The sequence below is a fragment of the Rhinolophus sinicus genome, chromosome 8, assembly GCF_057876585.1.
Source record: "Rhinolophus sinicus isolate RSI-liver-muscle chromosome 8, RSI-T2T, whole genome shotgun sequence".
Taxonomy (NCBI): Eukaryota; Metazoa; Chordata; class Mammalia; order Chiroptera; family Rhinolophidae; genus Rhinolophus; species Rhinolophus sinicus.
In genome coordinates this window covers 36,930,066-36,945,609 of record NC_142508.1, presented here as the reverse complement: position 1 = coordinate 36,945,609, position 15,544 = coordinate 36,930,066, and the positions used below count along the sequence as shown (strand labels likewise).

Genomic DNA, 15,544 nt, shown 5'->3' with positions numbered 1-15,544 from the left:
ATGACTTTTGAGGACTCATTGACTTTATATTTAATATATCTTGTTTAATTGTAAGTTTATGTAATTTAATACTTGATAATGGCTATGTTTAGCAACCTGCTCTCAAAATTCCTGAAAATTTGCCAGTAGGCTCTTCTGAGCTGACATGAACTGGCTCTGCCACACACACTGGGCCTGCCGCCCAGCCCAAGTTTATTGACCTTTTTACTCATAAGGACTCTCCTTTTAAATTCTGTTCATTGTTTCTTGTCTGTCACCTCCTGCTAGAATGTAAGCTCTGTGAGGGGAAGCGTTTAGTTTTCTCTGGCTGGTCCACAGCTCCACCTTCAGCACCTACATAGAACACTGCTTGGCACACAGTGGATGCCCAACAAACAGGCCAATGCGTGGCTCATAGTAGGTGCCTGATAAATGGGCCAAAGCCTGGTGCATAGCAGCTGCCCAATAAAATAGTCATTAATGAATGAAAGTAAGAAAAAGAATGAGATTCATAACACAATGGTTTAGTGTAAATTAGAAGCAACACAATGTGACAACACACATTTTCCAAGGATGCATGGCATTTGAGGCCATTTGTGTCAGTGCCTGTGGGGAGGGAGGAGACCAAGGCCAGGGATGACAGGTGGAAAGAGAGCATAATGAGAGCAGGGCTCTGCCAAGACTTGAACTCCAGAGTGATTAACTCAACTCTTCTCACCTGAGATCTGATTAGGACACAGAGAACTTGTCCATTTGCATACGGTATTCCAGGAAACAAGGTACATCTTTGCCCTCCCTGCCCTGGACCTCAGCAGTCCTTGCTCACAGGAACTGGACAGCAGGCCTGGAAGGGGCGGTCCTGCTCAGGGTCACACTGCAAGGCTGGGGGGTCTCCTTCTTCACACCAGATACAGTGGGTGGGGGAGGCGGCCCTCCATGGAACATGCATCCACTCTGCCATTGTCGGACATGGCCCCTCGCTGGGCACAACAGAGCCACTGTGTGCACATCTATTGGGTGAATTAAATGAACAGATGAATGGATATAGGATTATTCAACTTTTATTATTATTTATCTGGTTTTTAGAGACACTAAAGAGTTTTGAGAATTGTCTTCTTTGGAATATGTTTGCCAGTTCAGTGCCTTCGTGCTCCTGTCCTCTGTGCCTAAGGTGTCTTGAATAATGGCGGTGATGCTGCGGGGGTAGGGAGAGGACACCCGCAGGAACTGCTTTGGGAGAGGGGCGTTCTGAGCCAGGGTCAGGATCAGGATGCTGGCAACCGGACTGGGGCCTGAGGGAGGAGGGGCTGGGGGCGGGGCCCCCTGGGTCTGAGGGAGGAGGGGCTGGGGGCGGGGCCCCCTGCGTCTTGAGTAGAGAGAGCAGGTCTGGGGAAGCGCGTGGGCAGCGATGTTCTGTCACACTGGCGATCATTTGCACTGCATGGTTTGCAGGATCCAGTCGTGGTACTTGCACAGGTTGGTGTAGACTCCAGGGTAGCCGGGCTGGGCACAGTGCTCCATCCCCCAGGACACAAGGCCCTGGAGCTGTCCTCTGCACACCAGGGGTCCCCCAGAGTCTCCCTGAGGGGGAAAGACAAATGGAGACACCCACACACAGATGGCCAGAACCATGGGTGTGGAGAAGCAGAGAGGTGGAGATGGGGCAGGGCATGGGCTGAAACCCCGCTGTGGACTCTGCAGGTCTGAGTCCCACGGTTGGGGTCACTTCCTTCCCTCTTCCTTGGTTCTTGCTGTGTCTGGATCTCACTGAGCCCCTCTTTGTTTTAACTCTGTCTTTAGAAAACCGTGTGTGTCTCATCTAATCCCACCAACTGCTCTAAGAGGTGTTACCTCCGCTTGACAGATGAAGAAACTGAGGCACAGAGGAGTTAGGCCCATTACAAGGGCTTACAGATAGGAGGCAACCTGGCTATTACAATCTCTCTCAGTCTCGGGGGGACCCCCACTGACTTTTGTGCTCCTGAGATTCTTTTGTGCTGAAGTCTCAGCCCCAAACAACCCCTGTCCTTCTGCTCTCACCCTGGGCCTCACCTGACAAGAGTCCTTCCCGCCTTGGGGGACCCCAGCACAGACCATGCCGTCAGTGATGGCTCCAGAATAGGCCTTCTGACATTGCTGATCAGAGGCGATGCTGATGTTCACACATTGCAGAGAATTGGGGTACCTGGCTGGGGGGACACTGAGGGGTCATGATTGGGGTCTAGCCTCCAACAGAACCCAGGAATGAGGGGACCCAGCCCGTCCTCCCTCAGACCCAGGAGTCCAGGCCCCCAACCCCTCCTCCCTCAGACCCAGGAGCCCAGGCCCCCAACCCCTCCTCCCTCAGACCCAGGAGTCCAGGCCCCCCAGCTCCTTCCTTTCCAGGATGCAGGTGTCCTCACCAATGGGGCTAGATGTGGTGCCCCAGCCCGATACACGGCAAGAAGTCCCTGGGCTGGCACAAGTCTGGGCCACAGTGATGGGCCTCACCGCCCTCCCCAGCCGAGCAGGCCGCTCCAGCCTCAGCAACATCAGGTCATTAGCGTGGGTCCGGGAGTTATACTGGGGGTGTGGTACCTGGCGAGCCACGCGCAGCATCTGCTCGGTGGCCTCCCGTCTCCTCAGGTTGTGCTTGCCCAGAGCTGCCCAGAGGATCCTGGCCCACGACCCCCAAGAGTAGTACTGCTCACCATCTGATGTGGAGACCGTTCCCCATCCTCCGGTCCCACCCCTCTAACTGGAGGCTGAGCAGTTGCTGGCCTCCTGTGCCCTTTCCTGGCATTCTCTCTTGGCCCAGTCCCACCATTCTCCCCCTCTTCTCTTGAGCTGTGCTTGGGCTTCTGGCTTGGGTGTAGGGTGATGGTTGGGAGTACTTAGCCAGTGCTGGGTTCTGTGCTCTGTGTTCTGAGACTCTGGGCTATGGTTCTAAATCAGAATTGATATTCTGGATAGGGTCCAGGGAGGCTCTATTTTGGTTCTAGTCTGGCCTCTGGGTTCTAGACATTTTGAACTTTGGACTCTAAGCTAAGATCTGGATTCTAGATTGAGTCTGGATTGTGGCACACTTTCTAGATACTGGCTTGAGCTTTCAGTTTTAGGGTAGGCTGAGGGTTCCCTTTTGAGCTCTGTATTATGGGTTGACTCTGGGTTATAGATATTGATTTGAGCTTTTAATTTTCGGGTAGGCTGAAGAAGCGATATTGAGCAATCGATTACAACCTGAGCTATGGATTCTGGACACTGATAAGAGCTTCAGTTTCTAGGTTGAGTTCTGGGTTCTTGCTTAAGTTCTGATTTGTGACCTGGGTTTTAGACAATGGTTTGAGCTCTGTATTCCAGTTAGGCTTAGGGTTCTAAATATTGGTCTAGGTTCTTGATTCTAGTTTGGGTTCTGTTTCAGAATAGGTTATAGGTTAGTCTGGGCTCTTGGTTCTAGACTCTGATCTGAGCTTGACCTCAGGCTGGGCTCTGGCTTCTAGATGGAGCTCCTAGATCCAAATTTCTAGATCCTGGATTGCATTCTGGGCTTCATATCTAGACTCTAGGCTGAATTCTAGGCTCTAGGTTCTAAATCGAAATTCAGTTTTTGGCATTAGATCTGGTTTATAGGCACTGGGTGAGCTCTCATCTGCAGTCTGGGTTCTAGGTTTAGGTCTAGAATCTTGGAGTTCTGTATGGGGCTTCAAATTATGGTCTGCATTTTGAGATTTTGACACTGGTTGATGTCTGGGTTCTAGGCTGCTCAAAGAGGTGCTCTAGACTACACTCTGAATTAACCATTGGATCTAGAATGGGCTCCAGGTTCCGAGTCTATCCTACACACTAAATCCAGTTGTAGGTGGGGTTCTGGATTTATGGCTGTATTGTAGGTTCTGAACCAGACTGTGAATTCTAGGCAGTGTTCTGAGAGGGGTCCTGAGTTTCTGAATGTACGCTGTGCCTCAAAGTCAACCACCAATCTGAAATGGGCCCCTAATCTTAGTGTTAGTAGAAATTGGTTTCTGGGTGGATCTCCAGATTATTCCTTTAGGTTCTGGTTCAGTGTGGGACTCTAAGCTGGCTATGGGTTCTAATCTGTCAATCTGTTTCAGGATCTAAACTGACTTCAAGATTTACGGCTGCATTCCGTATTCTGAGCTGTATCTGTGGTTCTAGGCCCTTATCTAGACACCAAACCAGGACCCAGCTATTACTTTGGATTCTGCACAGAGGTCCGGGTTCTCAGCTGAGTTATGGGGCTCCACATTAGAATTCACTTGGCATAAGAAAAGGGGAGGGGGGTCACTCACAGGCGGGCGCAGTGAGCAGCGGTGATGACCCACTGGTCTGACAGCAGGGCCCCTCCACAGAGGAAACGACGCATGGGACCTGCCAGCAGGGCTACCTGCCACGGCTGGGAGTGCTGGATGCATGTATAGCCACCAATTATCTTGTTTTCTTCCCTTTGGCTCTGTGCCATGGCTAGGAACACGCAGGGGTGGGGTGGGGTGGGGTGGGGAAAGCAGATGAACAAATGCTCTCCACCCCCCAGCATTTTAGGATGTCCAGGACCCACAACCCCCCTTTTCTTTACTTAACCCTTGAACCACCACTTTTCTGCCCCACCCAATATAATATGCCGGACATTTCCCCATGACTGCCCCAACACAATAAGGAGTTTACTGGCCCCCCTCCATTTCCCAGGGTCTTGTTATGTCTCATGCCCTTGACTCCACTCTCCCACAAATACTTTCCATCATCACTTTTCATAATACGCCTTATTTCCCCCAATTAATTCTTCTCCTACAAGGAGCTCCCTGTCCCATTCCCAAACTTCCCACTCAGTGTGCCCCCTCAGGATCCACTATAGCATCCCACACTCACTCCATCTTCCCGACCACGCTCCGGCCAGGAGCCCACCACCATATCATCACCCCACCACCACTTCCGACAACATGCCGTCTTTCCCTGTATTTGTTCTTTCCTAACACAATTGAGGAGACCCTGAGACCCCCCGTTTCATATGACCCTCGCAATCTCCTAATATCTCCATCAGCTGTGTTCCTCAGCCATGATCCCAAACTACCCCCCCACTCCTCTCACCAGGCCACCCATGAGCGTCCTGAGTCCCCAGGGTCCTTCCCCATCTCCCCTCAGCATCTCCAGGGGACTTCCTACCCCAGACCCCACTGCTATCTTACCTACAGCCAGGATCTGAAGTGCTGTTAGCAGGAGGAACATTCTGGGGACTGGGGGTCGGGTTCTGGCAAAGACAGACAGAAAGTGAGACAGAAGAAGGAGGCTGTGAGAGACCCAGGGGTCAAGGGACAGAGACAGCGAGAGCTTCTCACACAGACACGCAGACCCTTAGAGACATGGATACAGGACAGAGTAGAGACCAAAGGGAGGGCCGGGGGGTCCTTGGTGGCTGGAGGGAGGATGCTGAGCAAGGCTCAGTTCCGGCCTGATGTCTTCCTGTGTGGAGGAAGTGGGGTTGGTGTCTTACTTTCCTGTCACTCTGTGGAGGCTTTTTATCCCTGGTTTGGGCAGCTGGCCCTGCCTCCCCCCTACCCCCCCCCCCGCCCTTCTCCTGACATTTTTTTTAATTGCTTAGTTCCCATTCCAAGGCTCCTTGGTACCATCTCCTCCCTCCCCTCTCTGGCCAGAGAAGCAGCCACGGTAGTTAATGAGAACCCGTCCAGCAGGGATGGTGTTATAATCTGGGAGGGAACCAAGGAGGGGGACCCCAGGGCAGGGTGGATGGGGTGGCAGGGGCTCAGGGGAAGGTGCTGGGAGGGGCTGAGAGAGGGAGGGACAGAAGCACAAACAGAGGCTGGAAATGTGAGAGAAGTAACATATGAAGGTGGAGAGACAGTGAAAGGGTAAGAGAAATACAGGCCCAGAGAGACGCGTCAAAGGCAGAACAGAGAGATGGAGGACAGAGGAGGCAGGTGGAAAAAGACAAGACAGGGGCGGGAGGCACAGAGACAGAGAAATGCATGAGAGATGAGTATGGAAAAACAGCGAGAAGAGCAGAAACACAGGAAAGGAGCTGAAGATAGAAGAGAAACAGACACAAAGAAAAAGATGGAGAAAAGAGGCAGAAGTGCCCCCCTACCCCAAACATACACAAGCAGAATAATAGCAATAATGACTGAAGGAAAGAAAGGGGGACCCACGAAACCAGGTGATGGGGACGTGAAGGCAGAGATGGAGGGTGACAGCAGCAGAGAAAGAGAGAGGCAGGGGGTGGGATGGGAAACCAGCAGGAAGCACCTGGTCCTGGCATCCTGTCTCCCAGGCTTTGTCACTTTGTGGTCCTCAAAGTCCTGAAGGGTAGAGGAGCAGGGGCCCAGGAGGGGAGAACTGGTCTCCCCAACTCATGATTTGCAGAGGGGTTGGGAGAGAGAAGGGGACAGGTACCCAGAGAGAGGGGGACAGGGACCTAGAGAGGGAGGGGTCGAGAGCCTGAGAGGGGAATAGGGACCCAGAGAGAACAGGAGAGACAGAGCGGTGAGATGGGGAAGGGTGCCAGGAAGCTCAAGGTGGGGCCCTGGGTTTGGGGGACCCATTCTAACTTGGGGCAGTGCCTATGCCCTCAGTCCCTCCCCCAGCCTCTTAAACTCCCTAATGACTGCAATTTGTCTCTGGCCTGAGCAGCCCCTCCCAGGACCACCACGCGGTGACTCAAGAGGCTGCACTCTCCCTGCCTCACTGGCCCAGGGTTGGTTCCCAAACCACTTTCCTCCCCTGTCTGCCTGGGCTGTCTGCACCTGGGGACTCACTCTGTGCTTCTGAGTCCAAATGCCCACCTGGCCCCTGTGCTTTTTCTGCTTCGCGTGAGCTGGCTCTGCTGAGGAACTGAAGGCCTTGTCTCAGACCTTGGGGACCCAGAAGGGCGAGAAGCTATGCTAAACCCCAGTACCCCCTTTGTGGAGAAAGAATTCTATGAGCACATAGAGCTGGGTGGCTCAAGGGGGCTGTGATGAGGGATCATTCCAGATCTATGCACGGGATAAAATTACATAGAAACACACACACACACACACACACACAAACACACACACACACACACACAGGCAAACAGACGTATGTAAGCAATGGACTCAGAATAAGACCTGTGGTCTAGTCTATTTAACAGCACGGTAGCCCTGTCGATTTCCTGGTCTGATGTTGGACTACAGTTAACTAGACGTCACCATCAGAGTTGCTGGGTGGAGGGTACACGGGACGCTGTGTCCTACTTGTGCAACTTCCTGAGAACCCACTGAATCTATAACAATTTCAGAGTAAAGAGTTGACAACAAAACAGAATCTCCCGGTAAACACAAGCCCCCTGCCCCTCTGTTTGAGCAGAAAGCTCCAGTGGGGATCCTTCGCTGAGCTTGGAGGCCTCAGGAAGCACGAGGTCTCCATCTTCCTAAAAAGAACACAGTGTTCACACAGAAGTCCTCCCGAGCCCAAGGCAGCCGAGAAGAAGGCTGGGGATGCAGCTACATGGAAGGCTCAGCAACTGCCTCATCGCTGCCCACCCCAGCCTTCCAGCCCCTGCAGTGACTCTCCCAGCTGACTCATCCCCTTCCCACCAGACTGAAGTCTGCTCCCCACTCTACCCACCGGCTTAGGACAGTGTTGTTTGCCATGACATGGGTGTTCCATAAATATCTGATGAATGAATGAATGAATGAATGAATGAACATATGACCACAGTCCTTGCCTTCAAGGAGCTCACAGTCTGGTGGGAAAGGCCAATAGGGCAGCAGGAAACTCAGTCTGGTGTGATATGTGCCCTGATGGGTCTGATGGAGACCCAGGAGTGGGGAAAGGGTTCCTGAAGCACGGGATCTCTAAGTTGGGGCCTATGGATGAGTTGGAGTTCGCCAGGGGAATGGTTGGAATATACTGAGGGTGGGAGGGAAGGAGGTGAGTGACTTTGAGTAGAGACGTTAGGACAGGAGGATGGTGACCAAGGTCAGAGTGCTAGAGGGAGACATGGCCAGGAGAAGCAGAGGCCCAGTGGTGAGTCTGAGTAGGGAAGAGGAGAGCCCTTAGGGTCCCCACTGGGGACCTAGGTCTGGAGCTTAGGAGAGCTGCCTGGGTAGAGACAGCAGTGAGGTGTTACCAGCACAGACGGCACCAGAAGCCAGAGCTGGTGGAACCTGCCCGAGGAGGCTGTATAGAGTGAGAAGACCAGGGGCGTCGGCCTGGGGCCCCAAGGAAAGTCTCCAGTTTAGGGGGTGAGCAGAGGCTACTCTGGGGGCTCAGGGAGCTGAGAAGGAGTGATAGAAGAGCTAGAAGGAAACCAGGAGAGGGTGGTTTGGGGAAGTTGAGGTAGCTTCTTAAGGAGGAAGTGGTCTGGGAATCAGACACAGCTGGTCTGTTCAAAACTTAAAAGAAATTAATTTGATTTTTTATTATAAAATATACAGAACATAAAATTTATTGTTTTAACCATTTTTAAGTGTGCAGTTCGGTGGCATTAAGTGTGTTCACCCTGTTATGCAACCATCAACACCATCCCCTTCCAAAACGTTTCCATCTTCCCCAAACTGAAACTCTGTCCCCATTAAGCACTGACTCCTCCTTCCTGATAAGCCCTGTTCTGTTTCCTGTCTCTATGAATTTGACGACTCTAGGTGCCTCACATAGGTGGAATCATACACTATGTGGCCCTTTGTGTCTGGCTTCACTTAGCACACGTTCTTCAAGGTTCATCCGTGTTATAGCACATGTCAGAATTCCCTTCCCTTTGAAGGCTGGATTATACTCCATTTTATGGATATGCCCCATTCTCTTTGCAAGTTCTTTGTGTGGGTTAGCGTCTTTTCTTCCTCCTTCTCTCCATCGTTTCCTCTCTCCTTTCCTCGCTCTCGCTACCTGCCTTCCTTCACTCTCCCTCCTTTCATTCAACAAATATTTATTGAGCATCTACTATGTGCCAGTTATGGTCCTAGCCACTGGAGATGTAGCAATGAACCAAATACACAGAACTCCCTGCCCACTGAAGCTTACATTCTGGAAAGAGAGGTAACCAAGACAGAGAAAGTTAAATAAATACAATATATAATATTACAAGTTATGACTGCTATGAAAAATAAGAAAGCAGGGAGGAGGGTAGGGTTAGGGAAATCCTGACTGAGGTGACCTGTGAGCAATGACCTAGAGGTGGTTGGGGAGTGAGTCTTGGGGGTCTCTGGGGGAAGACTGTCCCAGACAGAGGGAGCAGCTAGTGCAAAGGCCCTGAGGTGGGAGGAGGCCTAGTGTGTCTGGGGGCCTGAAGGGAGGCCAGTGAGTTTGGGGCTGAAGGAAATAAGGGCAGCGAAGTCATGGAAAGTCTGGACTCCGTGAGATAGGTGCCATCTGGTACTCATTTTATAGACTAAGAAACTGAAGCTGAGAGAGGGGAAGTGTCTTGTCCAAGGTCATCCATCTGGTAGGTGCAAGAGGAAGCGTACAAACTCCAGGACCATGTGAACCTCCATTCCACTGTCTGAATCTTCTATTGTCTCTGGAGGCAGTTTGACAAGTCAGTTGCATTTGGGCACTGATTTGTGAGTCCAGTGCTGTTTTAATGCATATCTTGTAAATTAACTCACTGAACCCTTCCCATGGCCCCTTGAGAAAGTACTCTTGTTTGTTATCCTCAATGTACAGAGGAGGAAGTGAAGTCGCCCGCCCAAGGTTACACAACCCTAAGTGGTGGCACCATGAGTTGAACCCCTGCCGAGAGCTATGAAGCACAGGGAGACAGATGCCCAAGAACAAAGCGGGCAGATGGTGCAACAGCCCCACGGGTGGGATTAGCCCCAGACATTAGCCCCACAGACGCCTCTTCCATTGTTCCAGGAAGGAAGAAGGAAAGGGCAGGTGTGGTTGCAGGTTGGGTGTGGGTCAGGTGACAGGAAGTGGAGGGAGGCCCCTAGGGTGGCTTCTGTTTCCTCTGGGAAGACCAGAGGCCAGCTCATCTCAAGGGACATCTGGGCAGGTGGGGTTGGGAAGGTGACGACGGCAGAGAAGTTGCCTGGGTGAAGTAGGCCATCAGGAATTTAAAGCGGTGCCATCTGAGCACTTGGCTGACTTTGTTTTGTTTTCTTTTTCTCCAGCAAAGTGCAGGCACACGTAGGGCTAGGGCTGCGTGAGGATGGAAGAGCTGGGAGAGCTGTTGAGACAAGGGAGCTGGGAGGGGTTGGTGCTACAGGGATGGACTGTGGGGGTGAAGGAAGTGCAGACAGAAGGGGCTTGGTGGGGAGGCTGTATGAGGAGGGTCAGGCTGTCTTTCAGGTGGAAGAACAGGTATGGCAGAGCCACCCACAGCTCTGGAAGCATGGGAGGCTGTGGTCAGGGAGTGGGATGTGGGATTTTGTGGTTTCAGAGGTGGGGCCCTTCCGGATGGAGATAGGGGCCGGGGTGTGACCGTGGGAATGGGTGACGGGGAGGTGGTCTCCAGCCCTGTAGAGGTCGGAGGACTGCCAAACTGGGGGTCCTCTCTCCCCAGGGCTCCTGACTCCCTGTGTCAAGAGGGAGTCTGTCTCTACCTCCACTTATAATGAAAATAAAAATGCAAAGCCCAGGCAGGTTGCCAAGGGCTGTACGTACATGATCACATTTAATCCTCACAACAGCTTTATGAGGTTAGAGACTCTCATTAGTGCCACGTTACAGGTGAGGAAACTGGGGCTCAAGCAGAAGTCACTTGTGCGAGTGGCATAGTCCAGGTTGGAACACAGGTCGTCTGGCTGTTAAACACCATGACAAGTCATGGAAAGCAAGGGATTCTCTGCTGAATCCCCAGCCCTGGAATGTGAGAATGTGTTCAATGCATTTGTGGGGTGAGCAAACAGACCTTCATCTGTTTTCTGGCAGCTCTTGGTGGACAATTTTTCTAGTACCTCCTGTGTGCCATGATGGGGGCTGAATTTCTCCATTTGCCGTGCAAGACGCACACAATCACTCCTGTTCTACAGATGAGGAAACTGAGGGAAATGAGGTCAGTTGCCCAATGTCGCATGGTGAGCTCGTGATGGAGCTGGGATTCGAACCCCAGCCCATGCGTCTCCGCTGCTGAGCTCATGTGTTTCTTTGATTACCCAAACTCTCTCTGGGTAATCTCTCGGTTGTGTGTGAGTCAGCACCTGTGTCTGCTACGTGACAGGCAGCCTCTGTCTGTACACCTGGGCACCCCGGATGCCAAGTCAACAGCCAACAAACAGCTCTGCCTCCCCTGCCTCCATCTCTAGCATCTCTTACTTGTTTATTTTATTTTATTTCTTTTGGCTCCAAGGTCTCCTGCACCTTCCCCCTGAGTCTCCCCCTTGTTACTAAATGACAACATACTCTCCCCCATTGCTCCCACGGAAAGCTGGGAGTGGTCCTTGATCCCTCCCTGTCTCCCACCTCCCACTTTGACAATTCTTGTCACCTTAGTTCCAAATAGGTGCCGCCTCCACCCCTAACCTCCCATCTCCCAAGCTTATCCAAGCCTCCCCTACCTGTCACCTTGCCTGGGCAGGTGCCGTAGCTCACACATGAGACACTCCCACATTCTGCCCCTGCCCCCCCTCCCCAAGTCCGTTCTCCACTCGGCAGCCAACGTGGCCTTAAAACATAGAACAGTATCATGTTAAAACCTGCTTACCATCCACCTATGATTCCCCACTGCAATTATAATAAAATCTAAATGCCTCCAGGGCACTGCATGGCTCATGTCGGGCTCTCGAACTTCATTACCCCCTCGTGCACTGTGCCTCAGCGCCCTGGACTCCCTCAGTTTTCTCCACATGGCAGGTGCCTGCCCACGCCAGGGCCTTTGTCGCTCTTCCCTGTGCCTGGGACATGCTCCCCACCACTCTGCCCAGGTCATCCTTCTCATCTCACCTTCTCTGGAGCAGACCTTCCCTTTAGCTTCAATCTCAGCTGCTTTGGGAGGTTTCCTGTCTATGCCTTATCAATCTATACTTGCTTTATGTGTTCACTTCCTTGCCTGCTGTTATTTTTCTCTATGGCACTTATCATCGTCTCATGTCCCTCATGTTTTATTTACTTTATGTGTAGTCTGTCTCCCACAAATGGAGTCAACTCTGACAGGGCAAGGATTCTTGCCCGCGTCACCCACTTCCGTGCCCTGGTGCACAGAAGGTGCTCAGTAAATGTTCGTGGAACAAAGAAATGACTGTCTACTAGAACTGAGGCTTCATGAGGGCGGGGACCTTGCCTATCATGTTCACAGCTGAATCTCTGCATGTTGCAGGGGCGCTACGAAAACAGCCGGGTGAGTGAGATGACAGTGGAGCCCTCTCTCCAGAATCTCTGCACCCTACACCTGTACCTCTCCAGACCTGGCAGTAACCTCCAACTGCCCAGCCCTGGGAGAGCGTGTGTGGGGGAAGAAGGGTACCCCTCTTTCTGAGATGAGGCTCCAAACCCACAGGGAAGGGTGTTTCCCACTCCAGGGGATGGTATCGCAGAGCAAGGGCATTTCTGCCTCATGAGTCTTAGTCCTTTCAACCCACTGTCACATTCAGTAGGAATAAAGGATTGCTGGAGTTTATGAGGGGCTGAGTTCACCAAGGCCAAAGGCCTCAGCAAAAGCCCCGGTTCCTGATGACTCGCAACCCCTGCCCGCCTTCCCTGTTGACTGTGAGTTTCTCCCTAAGCAAGACTCTCCAGTGTTCACCGTGGCCACCCCCCAAAGTGGCAAACACCTTTATTTCCATTCAGTCTGTTTAGGAGAAACTCCTGCGTGTGGGTTCATGTGGGAACTCTTATGCTTACAGTAGCATTTCCAACCCGTGGTGAGAGCTTCTTAAAGGGCCCTCACATCTGTCCCGGCCATTCTACCCCGTACCACTGCCTCAGTGCTGATGTCTCCCTGGAGCCCATTGAGGGCTGGGCCTGGCTCCTGAGAGGCACCGGCAAATGTTTGTTGCGTGAATGAGGGGGTGATCACGCCTCTGCTTAAAAGTCTCCATGGCTCCCGTCTCAGAAACAAAGCTGAGCCTGTGCAATCTGGTCCCTTTCTCCTCCAGTCACCAACCCCCATCACTCCCCTGCCTCAGAGTTTGCACTTGCTATTGCTCTGCCAGCAACGCCCTTCCCACGTCTTCAGAGCTCACGGCCTCACCTTGTACAGGTGTTTGGCCAAATGTCACCTTCTCCTGGATGCCTTTCCTATCCATCCCACTGTCTTGTGCTGGTCTCAGCCTATCAGTAACTAATGTGGCTGGACCAGCACTTGGGGTTCTTAGGATTGCAAGACACCCTCAGTAAACTTTGAAAAAAAAAGTTTATTACTTATAAGCCCTAGAAATTACGCAGTGCACAAGGACCACACATAGCAAGGTCATAGAGAGAGACCGAGACAGAGACATAGAGAGAGACAGAGAGAGAGAGAGAAGAAGCAGCCGGAATGGTCAGTTACCGAAATCAACCAAGATCTCTAAAACAAGGGGCCAGACTGGCTCTTTGTGAAGTCCTGTGGTTAGCCATGTGTTTATTCTAGATAGTCCTCTTTGAAGTGGATGACTCAGCAATCAAAGCTTAAGTCAGGCATTTACATTTTAAAAAAGAGAAAACCAACTGTCAGGATTTATACTACACCTACTGAAACGTGTGGCATGCTTCTATCCCCTGATTTATCACCATCTGCTACACTATATATTCTACTTTATTTTTCTCCTTTCTTTTTGGGCCTCTCCCATGAGGGCAAGTTTTTGCTTTGTTCACTGCTGTCACAAATTAAGTGCTCAATAAATATTTGTAGAATGAATGAACACAGGGAGGGGTCTTGGGGTCAAGGGAGGTTTCCATTGTTCATATGGGGCCTTAAGATTTCTTCCAGACTGTCTCTTGACCTTGGAGGTTGGCTCACACCAGGACAACCAGGGAGAAGATGGGAGGAGAAAGCAGAACTCTCAGAGCAATACTAGTCAGCCACAAGAAAAGATGAAATACTGCCATTTGTGATGACATGGAATCCCATGCTAAGTGAAATAAGATGGAAATCAGGAACTATATGATTTCACTCATGTAGGATACAAAATTGAAGCAACAAATAAACAAACAAAAACTCATAGACATAGATAACAGGACAGAGGTTACCAGAAGGAAAGTGGAATGGGGAGAGGTACAAAAGGATAAAGGGGGTTGAACAAATAGTGACGTGAGATTTGACTTTGCGTGGTGAACACACAATGCAATACATGGATGATGTATTATAGAATTGTACACTTGGAACCTATATAATTTTATTAACCAATGTCACCCCAATACATTTAATAAAATTATAAGAAAATAAAGTACAAAAAAAAGAAAGAAAGAGATAAGAAAAGAAAACAAGAAAACAGAACTGCCAAACCCGAGAGCAGGAGAAATCTTGCTTTCCCAGCAATAGCCACCTCATGCACAGCTGTGGGCACAGTGACCCCTTGTGGCCATGGCTGAGAGCAGCTTCCCTAATTCCCATGTGGAGTCCTTACGTCACGTGACTGAACCATGGTTGAAGCTGAATCAAGATAGGCTGAAAGTGTAACACACTAGATTTCGAAAACTTAGCCTCCTCCCACCCCCAAAAGGAATGTAAAATATCTCATTAAAGTTTTAAAAATATTGATTGCATGTTAAAATATTTGGGATATACTGGGTCAAATAAAATGTTATTAAAATGTCACCTATTTGCCCCCTTTTAAAAATATGTCTATTAGAAAATTAAAAATTACATACGTGGCTCACATTATATTGGACAGTGCTGCTCTAAACCACAGCAGAAATCTAACCAACCATCCCCCTCCTGGTGTGGAGGGAGAAACTCGGTTGAACAGAAGGGAAGAGGTCCCTTGCCTAAAGCCATAAGGTGAATTGGCTGACCCGCAACAAGGACCCAAGTCCCTGGCTTCCAGAAGGCAGCGTAGCACAAAGGTCAAGAGCACCAGCTCCTTCACCGGTTTGCTGCTGTGTGGCATTCAAGTCACTTCACCTCTCTGAGTCACAAGTTTATCCTTTGTAAAACTGGGGACCACAGCCCAGCGCAAAGCGTCTCGGAGCTGAGATGGGAAGAGCGCCCCGCGGTGCCCGGCACACAAGAGTCATCCCAATTGACTTTGATCGTCTTGCGCCCCCTACAGTCCGTTCTACTCACCACAGAGAACTCGGATGTTGATCTCTTTCGTTCCAAAGACCTCCAATGATTTACTGTCACCCTTCGAATAAATGCAAGTCGATCTTGCCTCTACAGACTCTGCATGACCCGCCCTGGCTACCACTTCATCTCATCTCTTGCTATTCCTGTCCACTCGGCTCTGGACACAGTTCCTCGCTGTTCCCTGGATTTACCAAGCTCATTCCTACCTCTGGCAGTTCCCTCCTCCTAGAAAGCTCTTCCCCAAGACGGCTTTATGATTTGTCCCTTTGCTTTATTTGGATTTCTGCTCAAACATCACGTCCTCAAAGAGGCCTTGTCTTGACCGCTGTGGAAACTGGCTCTTGCTATTTCCCTCTCTCCATATCCCATTTTATTTTTATTTGTTGCCTTAATCACTACTCGGCATGATTTATTTGTTTATTGTCTGTCTCTCCCAGACTGTGAACTTCC

General features: G+C 50.8%; 1 protein-coding gene across 1 annotated transcript; it reads right to left on the bottom strand.

Moving 5' to 3' along the window:
- Positions 1–1,032: 1,032 nt before the first annotated feature.
- Positions 1,033–5,458, bottom strand: KLK14 (kallikrein related peptidase 14). The gene is made up of 6 exons (XM_019719666.3): positions 5,310–5,458; positions 5,160–5,221; positions 4,269–4,440; positions 2,382–2,635; positions 2,032–2,168; positions 1,033–1,560 (listed from the first exon to the last, which is right to left on the bottom strand). The coding sequence occupies exons 1-6, from the start codon at positions 5,333–5,335 to the stop codon at positions 1,408–1,410; spliced, it is 804 nt and encodes a 267-aa protein (XP_019575225.3). The 5' UTR covers positions 5,336–5,458; the 3' UTR covers positions 1,033–1,407.
- Between the last annotated feature and the right edge of the window lie 10,086 nt (positions 5,459–15,544).